Consider the following 24,148-nt stretch of genomic DNA (forward strand, 5'->3'; position numbering starts at 1 on the left):
TATAATTTCACATCACTCTGGAAATTCAGCCAGGAATGTTCATAATCTTCTGTGATTTACAGAGCAAAGATACTCAACAAAATGATCTCCCTGTCTGCGTCCATTCTCCTGATACATTTTTAATGAAGGGCTCAGGCCTGAAACGTTGGTTACCCTTAATTTCTTCTGGAGGCTGCATGACCTGCTGAGTTTCTCCAACATATTTGTGGATTGACTCCAGCATCTGCAGACTTTCTTGTTTAACTCAAGATGAACTGAGAAAGTGGACCAAGAAAGAGCAAATGTATCCTAACTCTGACAAGAGCGAGGTGTTGCACTTTGGAAAGTTAAAGCAGGACAATTAGGTGGGATTCTGACTTCACACCACTGGCTTCTCAACCAAGTGTAGACACCAAATGTCCAGACTTGTGGTTCTTCTTTTACTGAGCTGGATTACTATTGCAACAGAAAATTCCCTGGTGGTTATTGCAGAACTGAGAGACTTAGGGGATCAGATACATTTTTCCCTGAAAGTGACAACCCAGATAGGGTAGTGAAGGCGTTTAGCACATATGCTTTCATCAGTCAGGAGATGAGCCATCACATTACAGCTGTATAAGATGTTGGTGAGACAACTCTTGGAGTATTGTGCACACCTCTGATCACGCACCAATAGGATTGACTTGACTCAGCTAGAAAGAGTGGAGAAAAGATTCAGTGAATGCCACTGGGACGAGCGACCTTAAATTAGGAGAGGCTGGGACTTTTCTCCCTGGAGAATAGAAGGTTGAGGAGGGACTTTTTTGAGCTTTATAAAATCATGAGGGGCATGGATAATTAAGATAAATAATCCCAGTCTTTTTCTCTGGGTAGGGGAATCTAAAACTGGAGAGCATAGATTTAAGAAGAAAAGGGAAAGATTTAAAAGGGATCTGGGAGAAATTTCACCACACAGAAGGTGATGGATGTATGGAACAAGCTGCCGTGGGAAGTGGTAGAGGTGGTACAAATGTAACACTTAAAATACATTTTGACAGGTACATGGAATAGGAAAGGTTTGAAGATGATGAGCAAAAGACAGACAAATGGGGCTACCTTGATTGGCATGCACAGGTTTGGCTAAAGGACTTGTTTCTATGCTGTGAAACCCTCTGACATGGGTTTGATCCCCTCCACCATTCCTCCCCTCCTGACCCACCCCAACCTAGAGACAAGGTTTTGATCACATTCCCCATTTGATCTTAATCAAAGCCTTGATCAGATGCAACTGAAATATGCAGCACAATGTCCCAGCACAGGCTACCATCAGAGCCCCCGCTGCATTACCCCTCTGCTGCACTGTTTGGGTGCTCAGCAGTTCCCAACCACAATATGTTCTGCAGCCACATTTTCTTGATGAAAACATTGGTTCCCAGAATCTACACTCATGCTATCTTTAAACTTACTTACCTTATTACCTATTCCAGAGATGTGATATGCTCTAGTTTTAAGCACCAGGCTTCTCTTAACATAACGTGAAGCAGTCCAATTTGATGTCACTCTATTGTGCTGTCCATAGTCACTTATACTAGAGTCACCCTTCAGTCTGCACCAACCATGAACCACCCATTTACACTCATCTTAAATTAATTGTGGTTTTAGTCTGCCCACATTCCCATCAGATTCTATCACTCACCCATACATTAGGTGCAATTTACAGCTCCCATTTAAACTACCACCCTGCACCTCTAGGATATGGGAGGAAACTGGAGCACTCGGGAGAAACCCACACAGTCACGGGGAGAAAGTGCAATATTCACACAGGTGGCATCCAAGGTCAGGATTGTTTCTATTTCAGATTTCCTGTGTCCATAAATATTGCTTTTGTAACACCCAACAGTTAACTTTGCCCTTCTGAGAAATCCTGGATGAGCTATAAATGTTTACATGGGATTGATCAGAGGTTTGTGCTGTAGACACCTTCCCAAGAAGCATCGAGTTATTCATACCTGCTCTGGGGGAACGATATCGGAAGTCATCCTTGGTGAGCAGGCAAAGTGCCTTTCCATTCATTTCAAACTTGTTTTCTTCAATGGAATTCAGCGAGTACTCTCTCTCTGCCCATTTCAGCCACTCTGCAACGTCCTCCTTGCTCCAGAGGGATGGCTGGATTTCTGTCACAGACCAACAGCACAACCAATGTTAAAGAATCCAGTGTCTTGCTAAAGTCCAACTGCTTTTACACTGCCATGCACCCTTGTAACTTTAGGACCCAGGGCAGGAGAGGAGTCAGTGTCATATAGACTCCAAATCATGACACAACTGTTCGCACTTCACCTAACACAGCGATTTTCAAACTTTTTCTTTCCACTCACATCCCACCTTAAATATAGGTGCTCTGTGATTAGTAAGCGATTGCTTGAGGTGGGATGTGAGTGGGGGAAAAAAAGGTTAAGAACCACTGCTCTCGACCCAATTGTTACTGAAATATTTTGCTTGAGAAAAATAGTCCATTTGCTTTCAAGTTATGAAACCGTGCACATAATGAGTCAATTAGGTATGATTAAAACAGTGGTTTTCAAACTTTTTCTTTCTGCTCACATACCACCGTAAGTAATCCCTTTATTAATCACAGAGCACTGATGACCTAGGGATTACTTACGGTGGTATGTGAGTGGAAAGAAAAAGTTTGAAAGCCACCGATCTATTAGAACACCTTACTTTAACTTTCTTGCCAATTTCCTCTCTCTTCACTTGGGTAAAAATTTGGTCCAGTTAACATCTGTCTGCTGTAATAGCAAGGACATCCCAGTGACCAACCACTTTAATTCATCACACCATTGTCACACAGACATGTCTTTTGTGCTGCCAAATTGAGGCCACCTGCAAATTGGAGGAACAGCACCTTCTATTCCGTCTGCAGTCTCCAACCAGATGGCATCAACAACTACTTCTCCAATTTCTGTTAACCCTTCCCCCGTCTCTCTCTTTCCCCATGCCTCTGTCTTCTTTCCTCCAGCTCCCCACCCCTTCACTCCTTCCCTTCATCCTCCTATCAGAGAATTACTCTTTGTAGCCCCTCTGCCCCTATCAATCCTCAACTTCTTTCTCTTCTTCCCTCCCTCCTGTACCCACCTAATACAACTTACCCATCAGCCTGTGCCTCACCTCTGTTCCCTACCTCCCACCTTTGTAGTCAGACAGCTGCCTGATTTTTGACATTCCTGATGAAGAGCACAGGCCCAAAACATCGACAGCCTTTTACTCCCTATAGATGCTGTGTGAACCTGCTGAGTTCCTTCAGCAGTTTTGTGGTCTGCATTAGACCCTGGCATCTGCAGGTTTTCTTGTTTACCTCCAATTAACTTCCAGTAACTTGGCCAAATTGCCATGTTCCACAAGGGACTTGAAGCAGTTGGCCCTGATTTTGTTTTCACTTGTTGTTTATGGTTCCACTGGGATGAGTTGAACAGTAATCAGGGGGGACAATTTTCACCCATAGGCCAATAGTCCTACTCAGCAGTCCACACAGCAGGTTTTGGTGTTGTACTGTCCTTGTCTCCGTGATTTCCATGTTGAGGCTTTGGCAGTGATCGCAGCATAGAAACAAGGCCCTTCAGCCAACCACATTCTTGCTGACCTTTTTGTTCAGCTACATAAATCCCGTTTGCCTGCTTTAAGACCAAATCCTTTCATGCCTTGTCTACATCAATGTCTGTCTAAGTACCTCTTAAACACAGTGATTGTATCTGATTCCACCATTTCTTCTGGCAGCCCATATCAATCACTCTCTGATAAACTTTCCCCTCTGATCCATTTTAACATAGAACATTACAGCCAAGTACAGGCCCTTCAGTCCATGATGTTCTGACCTGTGTATACCTACCAACAAAATATGAAACACTCCCTACTTCATAAACCTCTATTTTTCTTTCATCCATGTGGCTATGTAAGCTTCCACCACCACTCCAAGCAAGGCATTCCAGATACCCACAACTCTCTGTGTAAAAACACATGCCTGATGTCACCCATAAACTTTCCTCCCCTCACTTTGTACAGATGTCCTCTGGTGTTGTCCACTCCCACCCTGGGAAAAAGGTGCTGGCTGTCTACCTTTATCTGTGCCTCCCATAATCTTGTAGACCTCTATTACGTCACCTCTCATCCTTCTTCATTCCAAAGAGAAAAGAGCTAGGGTTAAACTTGTCTCATAAGACATATTTTCCAATCCAGGCGACATCTTGATAAATCTCCACTACACCCCTTCCATAGCTTCCACATCCTTCCTATAATAAGGTGACCATAACTAAAAACAATATTCTGAATGAGGTCTCGCCAGAGATTTATAGAGGTGAAACATCCCCTCATGATTCCTGAACTTGACTAGTGAAGCCCAGTAGACCATGGCTCTTCTTAACTGTCCTATCAACCTGCACAGGAACCTTAGGAGATTATGGATTTGGACCACAAAATCCCTCTATTTATCCACACTGTTATTATCCAACCATTAACCATGTACTCTGCCTTCAGGTTTGACCTTCCAAAATGCTCCACCTCATACTTATCCAGATTGAACTTCATTGGCCACCTTGGCACCCAACTCTGCATCCTGTCAAAATCCTGTTACAGCCTATGACAACCTTCAACATTATCCACAGCTCCATCAACTTTCCTATAATTTGCAAACTTACTGATCCATCCCTCTACATCTTCGTCCAGGTCATTTATAAAAATCACAAAGAGCAGGAGTCCCAGAACAGATCCCCGTGGAACTCCACTAGTCACTGACCTCCAGGCAAAATACTTTTCATCCACTACTACATTCTGCTTTCCACAGGCAAACCAATTGTGAATGCACACAGCCACGGTTCCATGGATCCCATGCCTCATGACTTTCTGAACATGCCTCTCATGGGGAACCTTGCCAAATGCTTCACTAAAATCCATATGCACCACATCTACAACCCTAACTTCATCAATTTATTTTATTTCCTAAAAAAATCTCAATTGGGCTTGTGAGGCTCACAAAGCCATACTGACTATCCCTGAGTAGACAGTACTTCTCCAAATGCTCTTAAACCTTGTCCTTAAGAATCCTTTCCAATAGTTTGCCCACCACTGATGTAAGACTTATTGGTCTATAATTCCTAGGATTCTCCCTATTATCTTTTTTAAACAAGGGGACCACATTTGCCATTCTCCAATCCTTTGGCACTTCCCCTGTGGCCAAAGAGGATGCAAAGATCATTGCCAATGCTCCTGCTATCTCTTCCCTTGATTCCCATAGCCACATGGGTATACCTCATCTGGTCCTGGTGATTTATCATTACTAATGTTTTGAAGAAGATCCATCACTACCTCTTAATTTTAATATCATCCAGCATATAAGCTTGTTCTATCTCATCTCACCTTGACCAAGGTTCTTTTCTCTGGTGAATACTGAAACAAAATATTCATTTAGGACCTCCCCAACCTCTTCTGCCTCCAGGCAAATGTTGCCTCTTTTATCCTCAAGTGGCCCTACTTTCACTCTTGTCATCTTTCAGTTCTTCACATATGCATAAAACGCCTTAGGGTTTTTCTTAATCTTACTTGTCAAGGCCTTCTCATGCCCCCTTCTAGCTCTTGTAAATCCTTTCTTAAGTTCCTTCATGGCTACCATATAATTCTCATAAGCTCTTCCTGATTTTTCCTTCCTCAATCTAATGTATGCTCCTTCTTCCTCTTAACTAGCTGCCTCATCTGCTTTGTCAACCAAGGTTCCCTTTTCCTACCATCTTTTCCCTATTTCAGTGGGACAAACTGATCCTGAACCCCACACAAATGGTCCCTAAACATCTTCCACATAACTTCTGTGCTTTCTCCCAAGAACATCTGCTCCCAATTTACTCTTCCTAGCTCCTGTTTTAACCCTTCATAAGTATCTCTTCCCCAATTTAAAAAAAATACCATTTTTGTCTTCTTTAATCCTTGCCCATAGTTTTGCTATAGGTCAGGGAGTTGTGGTCACTGTCACCGAAATGCTCCCCCACTGAGAGGTCTGTCACCTGACTAGTTTTATTATCCAGTATTAGGTTAAGTATGGCCTCTGCTCTAGTCGGCAGGTCCACATACTGTGTCAGGAATCCTTCTTGGACACCTCTGAAAACATTCTTCCTCAGCTAACACTCTTGCAGTAAGGAGGTGCCAGTCAATATTTGGGAAGTTGTCATCTCCCATAACGAAAACCTGGTTTTTCTGAACCATTCCAAAATCTACCTACTTACCAGATCTGTTCCTCAGTCTCCCAAGGGCTATTTGGGGCCTATAGACTACTCCCAATACTGTGATGGCTCCCTTCCTATTTCTGACTTCCACCCACACTGACTCAGTAGACACTCCCTCTACAGCATCCTCCCTTTCTACAGCCTTGATACTATTCCTGACCAGTTATGCTACCCTCCACCCACCACCCCCCATCAGGTTCCTCTTATCTTATCCTTTTTAAAACATCTAAGTTGCGGTACTTGCATCAGCCAATCCTGTCCCTGCCTCAGCCAAGTCTCTGTATTGTCCACATTGAAATTGCTTGTAATGATCCATGCTCTAAGTTCATCGCTTTTATTCTGAAAACTCCTTGCATTGAAATAGACACATTTCAAACCCTCCAACTGACTACATTTTTGCTTCCTCCCCTGCCTGTTCTTACCCACAAACCCACAACACATTACATCACCCTTTCCACCTTCTACCCTATTCTTTACCCTCACATCTGGTTCCCAACCCCCTTCCAAACTAGCTTAAACTCTCCCCAATAGCTCTTACAAACCTTTCCACCAAAATATTGGTCCCTCTCCAGTTCAGGTGTAGCCCGTCCTTTTTGTACAGGTCAGATCTTCCCTAGAAGAGATCCCAATGGTCCACAGATCTGAACCCTTGTCCCCTGGACCAATTTTTCAACCATGCATTCATTTGCCACAACTTCCTGTTTCTACACTCACTGGCACGTGGCACATGCAGAAATCCCGAGATTACCCCCCCCCCCCCCCACCCCGAGGTCCTACTTTTCAGCTTCCTTCCTAACTCCTTATATTCCTTCTTCAGGACCTCATCCAAACTCCTATCTATGTTATTGGTACCAACATGGACCACGGCATCTGGCTGTTCACCCTCCCATTTCAGAATGCTGAGACGTCCCTGACCCTTGCACCTAGGAGGCAACATACCATCTGAGATTCTCAATCTCTTAACTATTTGGCTAACTACTAAATCCCCAATCATTATAGCTCTCCTCTTTTCTGCCATCTCTTCTGAGCTGAAGGGCCAGACTCTGTGCACTATGCACCACTATGACTTGTCCCTGGTAGATCATCACCAACAACAGTCTCCAAAACTTCCTTCCTCTTGCATTAAAGCTATGATGTTGATTTCCCCACCATTCTCACTATCCTATTTATGTTTCTTATAATCTTGTATGTTAGGTCACCTCTCTACCTCCTTCACTCCAGGGAAAACAAAGTAGATGTCATAGTGATTGGTGCAATGCCTCTTCAGCACCAGTTACCTGGGTTCAAATTTGGTGCTGTTTAAGTAATTTGTACGTTCTCCCCCATGAACACGTGGGTTTCGTCCGGGTGCTTCTGTTTCCTTCTGCTCTCCAAAAATAAATGGGGTTTCTAGATTAATTGGTATATTTGGGTGGGATGGACTCATGGGCCAAAAGGGCTTGCTATCGTGCTGTATGTCTAATTTAAAAACCAACCGATTGAATCTCTCCCCAAAACTAAAATCCGCCGATCCAGATAACATCCTGGTGAATCTCTTCTGCATCCTCTCCAACACAATCATCTACCACTATAGCTTGTAATGTAACATTGACCCACATTATTTACGGTGTGGTTGAGTGGATAAAGCCAGCTCATATCAGTCTAGCCCTCACTGTAATAGGAGCTTCAGTCTAAATAATTCTGCTTTGGCTTGGAGTTCCATGAATCTGGTAATGTTGTGTGATTCTTATTTGCCTGGTCATATGATTGAGCTCTACACACAAGTTATATGGATTTGCTCTGCTGCTGTTCACTTTGATTAGGATGTCTCTGCCTATATGCCGGATGTTTCCTCTTAGTAAATTTGCTGGCTGGTTTGAAAGGAATGCCAATCTTTTCCTGTTCCATCCACACCCTAGTGATGCAATGCCCTCGCTTATCCAAATGAATGTCAGTAACTGGCACGCATCCAGCCTGCAGTCACCTGTACCCTGGGGCCAGTACTGCACACACTGCACTCCACCTAAAAGCTCCTTTGCGCAGGCCCGAGGACAGGTCCACGTCCTCCCCCTCCACACCAGGTCCACTGGCTCAGTAGAAGGGGGTTAAAAGGGACAAAATGAGGGGGATAGAAAAGACCAAGAGCTAGAGGGTGTGAGAGGAGAAGAGGGTGAGAGGAGTGAGTGAGTAAAGAGCACGTGTGGGAGTGAAGAGAGTCGGGAAAAGATGAGTAAGATTACTTAGAGAGAAAGTGTCAGGTTTAGAATGGGGAGTGAGAGAAGTACAAGGGTAAGAAAGTGAGAAGTTAAGAATGGAGACAGAGAAAATGTGTGGGTGAGAGTGGGAAGTGAATCTGGGAGAGGCTCAGGAAAAAAACCACAAAAGGACATTGCAGAACCAGGATGCTGGGGGAAGGTACAATTTAACCCAATCTGGATTGAGCCATTCATTAATCAATTCAAACAAATGTTGTTTTGATGAAATATAGCCTTAATAACAAAGTCCATAAAATGAGCTAGAGGCAGATTTTCTCTGTGATGCATGCCAACATTAGCCCCACAACATTCTTGACCCAAGCTAGTACTTCTAACAGACCTTTGCCCTCTAGGGTGAACAGGAGAGTTCTCATAACATTTCTTTAAATAAGAGCATATAGTTTGTCCCTGGTTTCCAGCCCAGTGTTGATCCCTCATACAACACAAAGAAAACAGATCATCTATTTGATATCGCAATGTTGTTTGCCCTGGACAAATTAAATGTTGCATTTGCTTTATTGCAACAGTGACCATAAAATGCAAAAGTACCTAATTGGCTGAATGCAGCTTGGCTTATCCCAGTCAAAATATGACCGTGCACTATAAAAATGCATCCCTCTTTTCCGATCTGCCATCAGCAATAGGAAGCTGTGTCTGTGATGAGTCATTGCAAGGCGACCTCAGTTCCAGAAATGGAGGGATCTGCTCCTTTTGTCCTTATACAGCTGGTGTAGCTGTACACATTAGGGCTTAGACTACAGGGAGCCTGAGGAAGCTGTCCATGATACTGTGCCACAGGCCACCACTGCAGTGGAGGGAGTGGAGTGGAGGCCACAGGTACCAGCCTAGTAACCCAAAGGCCTGGACAAACAATGTAGAGAGTTCAATTCCTACCACAGCAACTATGGAATTTAAATTCAGTTAATCGTCTGGAATTTTTAAAAAAATGCTGGCTGTAATTAATGACGACAATAAAACCAACAAATTGCCATAAAACTCCATTTGGTTCTCTAGTACCCTTCAGGAAAGGAATTCATGATTTTACTTACTCTGGCATACATGTGCTTCAAGACCCACCTGACAATTTGTTAGAGCAAGCCTTCCAGTCACAGTTACTGAAACATGCAAGTTGACCTTTCAATCTCTCATTATCTAGACCCTGAGATGTAGTGTTCTTTCTTTATCGTCAGAGGATATGCTCTGCTCAACATCAATGTAGGAACACCTTCACCGCAATGACTGGAGTGGGTTCAGAAAGGCCGCTCACCAACACTTTCTCAAGAACAATTGGGAATGGGAAACAAACACTCATAAAAAAAACTGCACACCTCTCCCAGCTCACATGTATTTTTACCTTTTGCTGTTTGACCAGTTGAGTTTCTCCAGCATTGTGTGTTTTTAATTCAATCACAGTATTCGTGATTTACTTCTGACTACTGCACTTTCCTTCTCCCGACGCGTCCTTCCCCCACACCCAATCTCTGCTCTCTTAGTTTGATTGCAGAGAATGAAAGAGACTGCAGCTGCTGCAATCTGGAGCAAACAATAAACAAACTACTGGAAGTAATGTGGGAAGTCAGGTCTGGAGGCAAAGCGAGATTGATGTTTCAGGTCGAGACCCTGTGTCAGGTCCAGTGATCACACTGAAGTTGGATTAACTTGCTTTTCTCTCCCTCCCTTCCCTCCAAAACCCTAAAAGACCCAAATTTCTGAATCTTAAATTGAAAGTTATCTTTCTTCCTTTACTGGACTCCACCACTAGAATCAGGTTTATTGTCATCAACATGTGTCATGAAATCTGTTGTTTTGTGGCAGCAGTATTGTGTAACCGTGTCTGCCTGTCCCGCATCGGACTTGTCAGCCACAAACGAGCCTGCAGCTGACGTGGACTTTTTACCCCCTCCATAAATCTTCATCCGCGAAGCCAAGCCAAAGAAGAAGATTGTTCATTGGCAGGAGCCAAAATTGCTATAAATGTCACTGAGCTAACATTCAAACTTAATTCCAATGCAAGTGTTAATCTGGTGGACACTGGATGTCTAAAGGAAATGATATGGTTACCCAACTGATGTTGACCCTGTGCCATCATTTGTTGGCACCCCCTTCTTGGTGCCTTGCCGATGTGAGGGCAAATCAAGCAGGGTGACTGAATTTTCAGACTCTCGATCTTAAAGGTTTTGGGCTGTTTGTCATCAGGAATAGGAAGGAGAAGCTCTGGAATAATTTCCATAATCTATTGTGCACCATATTGTAAAAGTCTTTTCACACACTAAAGCCACAACCAGCTGAGGAGGCTCGATCATTGGGGGAGTCTAAGGAGGAGATTGATAGGTATCTGATTAGTCAGGGTATCAAGGGATATGGGGAAAGGCCAAACGGATATCGCAACTAGATGTAAGAATGGTTTAGTTCAAGGTGAAATGGCGGAGCAGACTCAATGGGCCGAATAGCCTACTTCAGTTCCTTTATCTTATGATCTTGAGAAGTGACTGCAAAGTAAATGTCTCCAAATGTCCCACTGAGCTTTACCCGATCATGGGAAGGGTGGAATTGGGAATTGCTGGTTATCAGAGGAAAATGGTATGTGGGCCTTAACTGTGACCTTTGATCCCAGCTGTCTTCATGCAAGTCTGAGAATCCGGAAGGAAACCAATGCACCAATTAAGTTGCACACCCTCCACTTCAACGTTGTCACACTAGTAGCCAAAGATAAGTCTAAATAGCCCCCTCTCCTTAGACTGTATCCCTACTCCCAATCACCCACTGATACTAGAACCCCTCCTCTAACTGAAACCCCATTCATTCATACAAACTGGCATCACATTGCTAACTTCTTTCCATAATCCATCAGCAACCATTAATCAAGTTTCAATTTCTCCAATGAGTTTTCTGCCCCATCCTTTGTTATCAGCCAATTAGTAACTTTCCAAGGCTTCTTACCTCAAGTGGAAAGAGAAAGTTATTTCTTCTCTTCCCCACCCTGATAAATGTGATATTACCCCTTCCTAAAGATCTCAATAAAGGCTCCCATCCTGAAACACTAACTGACTTTCTCTCCATGGATGCTTCCTGGCCCCCTGAGTCTTTCTCCTTCTCTTTGGTTGCTCAAGATTCCAGCACCTCCAGTTTTTTTAAACTTCTCTTGAATGATGAGAAGAATGAGAGGTGACTTAATTGAGGTCTACAAGATTCTGAGAGGCATAGATAAGGTGGACGGCCAGCTACTTTTTCCCCAAGGTGGGAATAGCAAATACCAAAGGACATCTGTACAAAGTGAAAGGAGGAAAATTTAGGGGAGGCATCAGGGTAAGTTTTTTTTTACACAGAGAATTGTGGATGCCTGGAATGCCTTGCCAGGGTTGGTGGTGGAGGCTGAAACACTAGGGGTATTTTTTTTTTAATTTTTTATTTTTCACACCATAAACCACATTTTCCTTTTCAAATATATACAGTGTCATTTTCTTCCCCCCCCTCCTCCCATCCCACCCTCCCTACCTCCCCACATTCATTTAAAGTACAAAATCTAAGACACATTAAACCAGTCAAACAATGTTGTCACTCAATAAAAATAAACAAGAAATTCCACTGAGTCAATCCTTTTCATTTCCTTCTCCTTTCGTTATTTTAGGTGGTAGATGTCCCGGTAGGTTTTCTCTATTGTATTTCATGTATGGCTCCCATATTTGTTCAAATATTTCAATATTATTTCTTAAATTATATGTTATTTTTTCTAATGGAATACATTTATTCATTTCTATATACCATTGTTGTATTCTCAAATTATCTTCTAATTTCCAGGTTGATATAATACATTTTTTTGCTACGGCTAGAGCTATCTTAACAAATCTTTTTTGTGCACCATCCAAATCAAGTCCAAATTCTTTGTTTTTTATGTTACCTAGGAGGAAGATCTCTGGGTTTTTTGGTATATTGCTTTCTGTAATTTTATTTAATATCTGGTTTGGATCTTCTCAAAATTTTTTCACTTTCTCATATGTCCAGATTGCATGAATTGTTGTTCCCATTTCTTTTTTACAACGAAAACATCTGTCAGATACTGTTGGGTCCCATTTATTTAACTTTTGAGGTGTAATGTATAGCCTGTGTATCCAGTTATATTGTATCATACGTAACCTCGTGTTTATTGTATTTCTCATAGTTCCAGAGCATAACTTCTCCCATGTTTCCTTCTTTATCTTTATATTTAAACCTTGTTCCCATTTTTGTTTAGTTTTACCATTTGTTTCCTCATTCTCTTTTTCTTGCAGTTTAATATACATATTTGTTATAAATTTTTTGATTATCATTGTATCTGTAATCACATATTCAAAATTACTTCCCTCTGGTAACCTCAGACTGCTTCCTAATTTGTCCTTCAAGTAGGATCTCAGTTGGTAGTATACCAACACTGTATCTTGAGTTATATTATATTTATCCTTCATTTGTTCAAAGGATAATAATTAATTTCCTGAAAAACAATTTTCTATTCTTTTGATCCCTTTTTTTCCCCATTCTATAAAGGAAAGGTTATCTATTGTAAAAGGGATTAACTGACTCTGCGTCAGTATTAGTTTTGGTAATTGGTAATTTGTTTTATTCCTTTCTACATGAATCTTCTTCCAAATATTGAGCAGATGATGTAATACTGGAGAACTCATACGCTGTACCAATTTTTCATCCCATTCATATAATATATGTTCAGGTATCTTCTCCCCTATTTTATCTAGTTCTAATCTAGTCCAATCTGGCTTTTCCCTTGTTTGATAAAAATCTGATACGTATCTTAATTGTGCGGCTTGATAATAATTTTTTAAGTTTGGCAGTTGTAAGCCTCCTTGTTTATACCATTCTGTTAATTTATCTAGTGCTAACCTCGGTTTCCCCCCTTTCCATAAAAATTTCCTTATTATTTTCTTTAACTCCTTGAAGAATTTCTCTGTCAAGTGTATTGGCAATGCCTGAAATAGGTATTATATCCTTGGGAAAATGTTCATTTTAATACAGTTTATCCTTCCTATTAGTGTTAGTGGTAAATCTTTCCAATGCTCTAAATCGTCCTGTAATTTTTTCATTAGTGGATAATAATTAAGTTTATATAGATGGCCGAGGTTTTTATTTATTTGTATACCTAGGTATCTTATTGCTTGCATTTGCCATCTGAATGGTGATTCCTTCTTAAATTTTGAGAAATCCGCATTATTCATTGGCATTGCTTCACTTTTATTTGCGTTAATCTTGTAACCCGACACTTCTCCATATTCCTTCAATTTCTTATATAATTCTTTTATTGATAATTCTGGTTCTGTTAAGTATACTATAACATCATCTGCAAATAAACTGATTTTATATTCCTTGTCTTTTATTTTTATCCCTTTTATTTTATTTTCTGTTCTTATCAATTCTGCTAGTGGTTCTATAGCTAACGCGAACAATAAGGGGTGATAGTGGGCATCCCTGCCTTGTTGATCTGCTTAAATTAAATTGCTTTGATATGTATCCATTTATTGTCACTTTCGCCAATGGCCCCTTATATAATGCTTTAATCCAATTAATATATTTCTCTGGTAAACTGAATTTTTGCAATACTTTGAATAAATAATTCCATTCTACTCTGTCAAAGGCCTTCTCTGCGTCTAAAGCAACTGCTACTGTTGGCGCTTTACTCCCTTCTACTGCATGAATTAAGTTAATAAATTTACAAATATTGTCTGTTGTGCATTTTTTTTAATAAATCCAGTTTGGTCTAGATTTACCATTTTAGGTACATAATCTGCTAATCTGTTTGCTAATAGTTTAGCTATTATCTTATAATCTGTGTTAAGTAATGATATTGGTCTATATGATGCTGGTGCGAGTGGATCTTTCCCTGTCTTTGGTATTACTGTAATTATTGCTGTTTTGCATGAATCTGTTAAGCTTTATGTTTTGTCAATCAGGTTGATTACTTCTAGGAGGGGAGGAATTAATAAATCTTTAAATGTTTTATAGAATTCTATTGGGAATCCATCCTCTCCTGGTGTTTTATTATTTGATAGTTTTTTTATTATCTCTTGTATTTCTACTATTTCAAATGGTTCTGTTAATTTATTTTGTTCCTCTATTTGTAATTTTGGTAGTTCAATTTTAGTTAAAAATTCATCTATTTTGTCTTCTTTCCCTTTGTTTTCAGTTTGGTATAATTGTTCATAGCATTCTCTAAAGTTTTCATTAATCTCCGTTGGATTATCTGTGATTTGTTTGTCTTTTTTCCTTGATGTCAATACCATTCTCTTAGTTTGTTCTGTCTTAAGCTGCCATGCTAGAATTTTGTGCGATTTTTCCCCTAGTTCATAATATTTCTGTTTTGTCTTCATTATGTTCTTCTCCACCTTATATGTTTGTAGTGTTTCATATTTTATTTTTTTATCTGCCAATTCTCTTCTTTTAGTTGTGTCTTCCTTCATTGCTAATTCTTTTTCTATATTTACTATTTCCCTTTCCAACTGCTCTGTTTCCTGATTGTAGTCCTTCTTCATCTTGGTTACATAACTTATTATTTGCCCTCTGATGAACGCTTTCACTGCGTCCCATAGTATAAACTTATCTTTCACTGATTCCGTATTTATTTCAAAGTACATTTTAATTTGTCTTTCAATTAATTCTCTAAAATCCTGACTTTTAAGTAACATGGAGTTTAATCTCCATCTATACATTCTTGGAGGGATGTCCTCTAACTTTACTGTCAATATTAAGGGTGAATGGTCCGATAATATTCTAGCTTTATATTCTATTTTTCTTACTCTGTCCTGCATACGAGCTGATAACAGGAATAGGTCTATTCTTGAGTATGTTTTATGTCTACCCCAATAATATGAATATTCCTTTTCCTTTGGGTGTTGTTTCCTCCATATCTCCAAAAGTTGCATTTCTTGCATCGATTTAATTATAAATTTGGTTACTTTGTTCTTTCTGTTAATTTTTTTCCCAGTTTTGTCCATATTTGAATCCAAATTCAGGTTGAAATCCCCTCCTATTAATATGTTCCCTTGCGTATCTGCTATCTTCAAAAAAATATCTTGCATAAACTTTTGATCTTCTTCGTTAGGTGAATATACATTGAGTAGATTCCAAAACTCCAAATATATCTGACATTTTATCATTACATATCTCCCTGCTGGATCTATTATTTCCTCTTCTATTTTAATTGGTACATTTTTACTGATTAATATAGCTACTCCTCTTGCTTTTGAATTATATGACACTGCTGTTACATGTCCTACCCAATCTCTCTTTAATTTCTTATGCTCCATTTCAGTTAAATGTGTTTCTTGCACGAATGCTATATCAATTTTTTCTTTTTTCAGTAAATTTAGCAGTTTCTTCCTTTTGATTTGGTTATGTATTCCGTTAATATTTAAAGTCATATAGTTCAACGTAGCCATTTCATACTTTGTTTATCTTCCCTTTCCGTTTCTCCATCATCACCTTTCCTTCTTATCCATTTCTGCTTTCTTGTTTTGAACACTTTATAAGACAACATTTCTAAAACATCAAACATTTTCCTTATTCTCCTATTTAAAATTTCTTTAACCCCATTCTCCCCTCCCCCTCCTGAGTTGCCCTTTATCCCTTGTCGGGCAACCACATCTCCCCTTTCCATTTGGATTTGCGAATTCACTCGCAAGCGTCAACTGATTTTGCAGTGACCGTAACTCCTCCCCACCCAGCCCCCCCACCCCCGGAAAAGATTTCAATTTTCATATATAACAAAGGTCACTCTTTTAATTCCCTCCTTATTTCCTCTATTCCCTTTCATTCCCTTATTAATTCTTACCTATACTCTATATATTTTCCTCTAAATACGGATACACTCATGTATACACATATATACATACACATCTATATATATATATATATACCCCTTTACACACATACATAGAGTTCGTGGTCATTTTTACTCTCATTACATGTCTTCATCTCTCTGCTTATTTTGTAGTTGTTCTGCAAATTTTCGTGCTTCCTCCGGATCCAAGAATAGTCTGTTTTTGTTGCCCTGGAATAACTATTTTAAGTACCACTGGGTACTTTAACATAAATTTATATCCTTTCTTCCATAGGATCGTTTTTGCTGCATTGAACTCCTTCCTCTTCTTCAGGAGTTCAAAACTTATGTCTGGATAGAAAAAATTTTTTTGACTTTTGTATTCCAGTGGCTTTTTGTCTTCTCTTATTTTCTTCATTGCTTTCACCAATATATTTTCTCTTGTTGTATATCTTAAGAATTTTACTAAAATGGATCTTGGTTTTTGCTGCGGTTGTGGTTTCGGGGCTAGTGTTCTATGTGCCCTCTCTATTTCCATTTCTTCCTGTAATTCTGGTCTTCCTAGGACCCTGGGGATCCAATCTTTTATAAATTCTCTCATATTCTTGCCTTCTTCATCTTCCTTAAGGCCCACTATCTTTATATTATTTCTTCTATTATAGTTTTCCATTATATCTATCTTCTGAGCTAACAGCTCATGTGCCCCTTTAACTTTTTTATTAGATTCTTCTAATTTCTCTTTTAAGTCCTCTACTTCCATTTCTACGGCTGTTTCTCATTCTTCCACATTGTCCACTCTTTTTCCTATCTCTGATATGACCATTTCTATTTTATTAATTTTTTCTTCTGCACTCTTAATTCTTCTTTATATCTCATTAAATTCTTGTAATTGCCATTCTTTCACTGATTCCATATATTCTTTAAAAAAAGATATATCCATTGTCCTGTCTTTCCCTTCTTCTTCCATTTCTCTATGTTCTTCTTCTTCTTCTTCCTCTGGGTTGGCCATCTGTTGTTTCCTTGTTTTCTTTTTGCTCTCTTCTTTCTTGTTCTCGTTGTTTTCTGTGTTCTCTTCCTGTTGCTGTGTTGCAGCTGTCACTCTCAGCTGTGGAGATCGACTCCTCAGCTGTTCCCCCCTCCCGTCAGTGTGTTTTTTTTTCATGCGCATCGCACATGCTCGAGGAGTCACGCATGCGCGGTTGCGCACTTTTACTCGGCTCCGCGAGCCATTTTTGTAGTCCCGAGCTCGGGACGTCCACCGACCTTAGGGAGCGGGCTTCTCTCTCTTCTCCTTTCAACGTTCTTTCATCTTCTCTTCTTCCCGTTGCTTTCGACTTTTCTCTCTTCGCTGCCATTTTCTTTTCACCTTTACTTTTACTTTGTTTTAATTTTTATTCTTGTACCTTTGTGTTTTGTGTGTTTTTTTTTCAACTTTTCCGGAGAGGGCTGGAATTCCTTGACCGGCCACTACTCCATCACGTGACTCCCCCAAACACTAGGGGTATTTAAGAGACTATTAGATAGGCACATGGATGAAAGAACAATAGAGGGTTAACATGGTAGGAAGGGTTTAATATTTTTGGTGGGGATATATAGGTGAGTAGAACATCAAGGGCCAAAGGGCCTGTACTGTGCCGTTATGTTCTACGAATCCCACATTTGCTATCAGCTGTGGCTCAGTGATAATGCTCCTATCATAGAAACATAGAAGATAGGAGCAGGAGTAGGTCATTCGGCCCTTCGAGCCTGCTCCGCCATTCAACGAGATCATGGCTGATCTTAAAGTTCAGTACCCCGTCCCCGACTTCTCTCCGTAACCTTTCATACCCTTATACTGAAGAAATAGATCTAATTCCCTCTTAAATAGATTTAATGAACCTGCCTCTACTGCCCTCTGTGGCAATGAATTCCACAGATTCTCCACCCTCTAGATCAAGAAATTCCTCCTCATCTCGGTCCTAAATGGTTTGCCTATTATCCTCAAACCATGGCCCCGGGTTCTGGATTTTCCCATCCTTGGAAACATCCCATTCTGTCCAGTCCTGCCAGAATTTTATAGGTCTCTATGAGATCCCCTCTCAATCTTCTCAACTCCAGCGAGTACAATCCCAATTTGCGCAATCTTTCCTCCTAAGTCATTCCTGCCATTCCAGGTATCAGCCTGGTGAATCGCCTCTGCTCTCCCATGACCAAAGTTTCCCATTAGAGCTTGATGAAAATGCATAGTTACGGCAACTACTCCACTCTCCTGCATTGTAACCAGTGGTTTATACACAAAAAGGTGTAACTGATATTGCGAAGACCCAGCAGTTTCCTCTGCCGATCCATGTTGCATTTGTCAATTAATGAGCGCAGCAACAACCTGTCGAGTGCATCAGCCTTGCAGAGTTGTGAAAGGAAGCCAGAGGTATCTGCCACTGATGGGTGAACACAGCTCGTTTCTAGATGTCTGCTGCAAATCTGGGATGAGCTGTGCATCAGGACTCATGCAGAGACCAAAGGTGGAGTGTGATCAGACTGGGATTCTGCACCTAATGGAATGGGGTTGTGGGCTCAAAATCCCTGTTCACTTAAATGGGGATTCTTGGCCAAATTAGACAGTACACATGCGTACAGATATCTTAGTTTAATATTTAATTATGAGTAAAAGTTGTAATTAATATTTAAATAGTTTACTTTGAATAAACAAACACACATTAAGTAATTTTTAAATATCTCTTTGTTTCAGGCAAAGGTGGCATTTCTTTTTTTCCCAGACATACAGCATGGTAACAGGCCCTTCCAGCCCACAAGCCCGTGTGCCCCAAATACACCAATTAACTGACAACCCACGTACATTTTTGAAGGAGGAAACCAGAAGACCCAGAGGAAACCCATGCAGATACAGGAAGAAGATACAGACAGTGCCTGATTCGAACCCGGGTTGCTGCCGCAGTAATAGCATTCTGTCATGAGCTGTGGGCGCAGCGCCTTAGTGCAATGCTGGTTGAGGCATCGGTGCATCTTCCTCCTGACCTTAAGGTTGCACTCAAGGCCTTTGTATCCACACCAAGTTAGTATACCTTTGCAGAATGGCCAAGGTGGTACAAGTCTAGGTGACAGGGCAAATGAAACACGATTTTAACTCAATGTCTGCATCTCTAGTCAGACTCGGTCTTCAGGATGCTGGTGGAAACCAGAAATCATGGATGAAACAGGGATGACAAGCAAACACCAAGCAGACGGTTCCCAAGATCAGGATTAAACTCAGCACTCTGGGGTTCTGAGGCAGCAGGTCCTCCAGCCCTTGAGCTACCAGAACTGGGTGCCAATTAAGGGATAAATATCCACCATTGGGCCAATGTCCCACCGTCTCATTCAAAACTATGTCAAGGCATCACTTGGGTCAATCCTTGAGAGCAAGACAGATCTTCTGAGGACAACACCATTGCACAGGAGAGTCAACCTCGATTTTTGGATTTAAATCTTTGGAGTGAGAATATTAACCCACAGTCTACTGACATTAAGATAAGCCTCATCAACTGAGCCATATCTGATATCAAGGATGACGGGCAAGGGATTTCCAGTGGTAAAAAAAAATGGCTACTTTCAGTCCTTGTCCTATTTTAAGGCTATTAAACAGGCTGTTGGTTTGGAAATTTAACCTCATTAAGATGATAAGGTTGTTCTGAGCTTGATTTGACTCCCTTTCCTCTTCCAAAGAGCACCAGGTGTCCTCGTCAAGAAGACGCACGATAGAAGCTTCCACATTGGAAGATCGGAGCAAATAGTTTGAACCAGTTGTCAGACAGCGATTGTTAAGGTACAGCCTGGATGTTCCTGACCAGCTGCTGACAGGATCGGGGGAGAGACTTAACCTCAGGAAAGAAGAGAGTTGAGCAGTGAGTTTCAAATATGATGTACTTCTGGCCCTCTATTCAACATAGACTAATTGCACTTGTACTGGCCAGTGCCAAATAGATGCATTGCAGCCTTCTGCAAAGCTTAAAAAGGCACAGTGTGAGACGCCGCCTAGTTTGACTTCAGTTCCCCATGTTGACTCAGCTGGTTTGGCAGGTGGTTTGTTCCAAAAATTGACCTTTGCCCCTGTGTTCCTCAGGTGCTCCTGAAACACTCAAATTCCTGTCCAATTCCTCTGATGGGTGTGCTGGGATATTTAATAGTCATTGCATTCAAGCCAAGTTATACTTTCTTGCCAAGTCTTTCCAATTTTGTAAACAGAGTGTATCACAGCATTTCCATTATTTCACCACCATTTCCAATGATTTTCACATCGATCAATAATAAAACCCATTATGCGTGGAGTTCAACAGGGTTCAGCACTTAGTCCCATATTTTTGTAATACAGATTAAGAACAAGAAATAGGAGCTGGAGTCGGCCATCTGGCCCATCAAGCCTGGTCCACCATTCAATAAGATCATGGCTGATCTTGATAGGATCTTCTCCACCTACCTGCCTTTTCCCCACATCCCTCAATTCCCCTACTATGTAAAAATCTATCCAACCTTGCCTTAAATATATTTACTGAGGTACCTTCCACTGCTTCAATGAACAGCAAATTACATAGATTCACCACCCTCTGGGAATAGCAGTTCCTTCTCAACTCCATCCTAAATCAACTACTCTGAATTCAGAGGCTGTTATCCTGAGTTCCAATCTCCCTCACCAATGGAAACAACTTACCTACCTCTATCTTATCTATGCCTTTCATAATTTTAAAGGTTTCTATCGGGTTCCTCTCATTCTTCTAAATTCCAGTGAGTACAGTCCCAGACAACTCAATCTTTCCTCTTAGGCTAACCCCCTCATCTCTGAAATCAATCTGGCTAAAGCAGCCTCTAACCTCAAGGACCCCCACCACCCAGACCATGCCATCTTCACTCTGCTACCATCAGGAAAAAGGTACGGGAGCATGAAGACAAGCACTCAGTGGCACAAGGACAGCTTCTTCCCCTCTGACATCAGATTCCCGAATGATCAATGGACCTCACTTTGACTTTTCGTACATTATTTTTATTTATTGAGAGGTGGTTTATATGAATGTTTGTACTGTGATGCGGCCGCAAAACAACAGATTTTGTGACTTGCTCATGATGATAAATTCTGATTCTGATTCTGACAGTGGTAAGAGCTACTGCCGTACAGCTTCCAGAGACTTGGTTTCATTCCTGACCTCCTGGGTCACAAGTGTGGAGTTTGCATGATTTCTCTTGTCACCACATGAGTTTCCCTTGTAGATCACTGGGGGGACTGAACGGGCTGCTTCTATGCTGTCTGTTTGATTTGCTGAATTGAATTCTTTATTGTTACTTGTAAAAGACACAGTAAAAACTTTGTTTTGCTTACAGTCTAGGCAAATCAACCCATATTTAAGTAAAGCGTAGTACAAAAAAACCCAGAAAAGATTTCAATTTTTATATACAACAAAGGTCACTCTCTAAATTCCCTCTTTACTCCTCTCTTCCCCTTTTTTCCCTCATTAAATCTTCTCTATACACTATATATTTTCTTTTAAATGCACATACACTTATGTAATATATGTATTATATATGTATATAGTCCTATACACGTCTTTTTAGTTCGCAGTCTTTTGTACTCTCGTTACACGTCTTCATGTCTCAGTCTATTTTGTAATTGTTCTGCAAATTTTCGTGCTTCCTCTGGATCCGAGAATAGTCTGTTTTGCTGTCCTGGAATAAATATTTTCAATACCGCTGGATACTTTAGTATAAATTTATACCCTTTCTTCCATAAAATCGCCTTTGCTGTATTGAACTCCTTTCTCTTCTTCAGGAGTTCAAAACTTATATCTGGATAAATAAAAATTTTTTGCCCTTTGTACTCCAGTGGCTTGTTGTCCTCTCTTACTTTCTCCATTGTTTTCTCCAGTACCTTTTCTCTTGTAGTATATCTTAGGAATTTTACTAAAATGGATCTTGGCTTTTGTTGTGGTTGTGGTTTAAAGGCTAATGCTCTATGTGCCCTTTCTATTTCCATTTCTTGCTGTAGTTCTGGACATCCTAAGATCCTGGGGATCCAATCTTTTATAAACTCTCTCATATTCTTGCCTTCTTCATCTTCCTTAAGGCCCACTATCTTTATATTATTTCTTCTGTTATAATTTTCCATTATATCTATTTTCTGAGCTAACAGCTCTTGTGTCTCTTTAACTTTTTTATTAGATTCTTCTAATTTCTTTTTTAAGTCCTCTACCTCCATTTCTACTGCTGCTTCTCATTCTTCCACCTTGTCCATTCTTTTTCCTATTTCTGATATGGTCATATCTATTTTATTCACTTTCTCTTCTGTACTGTTTATTCTTCTTCTTAAATCACTAAATTCTTGTGCTTGCCATTCTTTAAATGAATCCATGTATTCTTTAATAAGAGAAAATATATCCATTGTCTTGCCTTTCCCTTCTTCTTCTATTTCACTGTACTCTTCCTCTTCCTCTTCTTCTTCCTCTGGGTTGGCCATCTGTTGTTTCTTTGTTTTCTTTTTCTTCTCTTCTTTCTTGTTTTCGTTGTCTTCTATGTTCTCCTCTTGCTGCTGCTGTTCTGTAGCTGTCATTGCCGGCTGTGGAGATCGACTCCCAGCTGGTCGCCCCTCCCGTCGGTGTGTTTTTTTGCATGCGCGGTTGTGCACTTTTACTCGGCTCAGCGAGCCATTTTTGTAGTCCACTTTCTACCGACCTGAGGGAGCAGACTTCTCTCTCCACCGCGGGCCTCTTCGAACAGGTAAGGCCTTCTCCTTCTTCTTCCGTTGTCTTCTCTTCCTCTCTTCTTACCGTTGGTTTCGACTTTTCTTTTTTCGTCGCCATCTTCTTTCAACCTTTATATTCACTTTACTTTAATTTTTATTTTTGTGCCTTTGTGCTTTCCTTTATTTTTTTCAACTTTTCTGGAGAGGGCTGGAGTTCACCGTCCGGCCACTACTCCATCACGTGACTTCCTTCGATAGTTGTCTTCTTGAAGCAGATGGGAACCATATTTTGGTGGGGAGAGATTATAGATGTCCATGAATACTCCTGCCAGCTGGTTCACACAGGTTTCTGGAACATGGCCAAGGATTTCATCTAGGCCAGTCACTTTCCTCAGATTCTCCCTCAGGACAGGTGACTTGACATCTGTGGCTGTAACCGTGGATACTTGTACACCTGAGGTTGCTGTGGCAAGTGGTGTCATCTTACTGACTTTCTGTTCAAGGTGAGCATATTGCTTACATCAGTAAGGAATCCACGGACACTCGGTGTTTCTGAAGGGAGTTCTCTTTTGCTTCATTTTCTCTCATTGCTATTGCCGCCTCTTTGTGTGCCTTTATGGCAGGCAAAGGTAGACAAATTTTGAGTATTATTACATTCTCTGTGTTAGTACATGACAATAAAGGAATCCTGAATCTATCTTGTATCTATTGGTGTTGCATCTGACGAGTATCCATGGAATTCCTCTGGGACTCGAGGTTGGTCTGGTTTAACCCCATGGCATCCCTGATGGCATTGCAGAGGTTATACCTGGATTTTTTGTATAGATCAGAGTCACCAAACTTGAATGCCTCAGACACGGACTTCGAGTGGATCTTCCAGTTCAGCCTTGTCTTCCTGTCTATGACGCACGATTTCTCATCCCTTACCCATGTCCGCTCTTCACGTGTAGGTCTTGATGTTTTTCAGTAGTGATCATTAGATTAGGTGAAGGACAATGTAACTGGGCAAATGTTCTCTCCCCAAACTAATCTGAGGTCCTGTGCCCCAAGATCCTAATCTTTATCACCATTACTGTGCAGGCAAGACAAATAAGCAACAAGCATAAATTCTTGCTGAGATAACTGACTGCAGAGATGGACACAGAAAATAAATAAGTAAAACAGTCTGGAGCAATAGGTCGGAAAC

At 40.7% G+C, this 24,148-nt stretch overlaps 1 protein-coding gene across 6 annotated transcripts in view; it reads right to left on the reverse strand.

Moving 5' to 3' along the window:
• Positions 1-24,148, reverse strand: part of LOC138764932 (transcription factor ETV7-like) — a 98,087-nt gene that overhangs the window by 59,186 nt on the left and 14,753 nt on the right. For 5 of the 6 annotated variants that reach the window (XM_069941399.1, XM_069941402.1, XM_069941398.1 and 2 more), the window contains exon 3: positions 1,968-2,132. The exons of the other annotated variant lie outside the window; for it this stretch is intronic. In XM_069941399.1, the coding sequence (XP_069797500.1) occupies positions 1,968-2,132 (165 nt within the window). The remainder of the gene's footprint in view (positions 1-1,967; positions 2,133-24,148) is intronic. 6 annotated transcript variants of the gene reach the window in all.

This window comes from Narcine bancroftii, chromosome 5, assembly GCF_036971445.1.
Source record: "Narcine bancroftii isolate sNarBan1 chromosome 5, sNarBan1.hap1, whole genome shotgun sequence".
Taxonomy (NCBI): Eukaryota; Metazoa; Chordata; class Chondrichthyes; order Torpediniformes; family Narcinidae; genus Narcine; species Narcine bancroftii.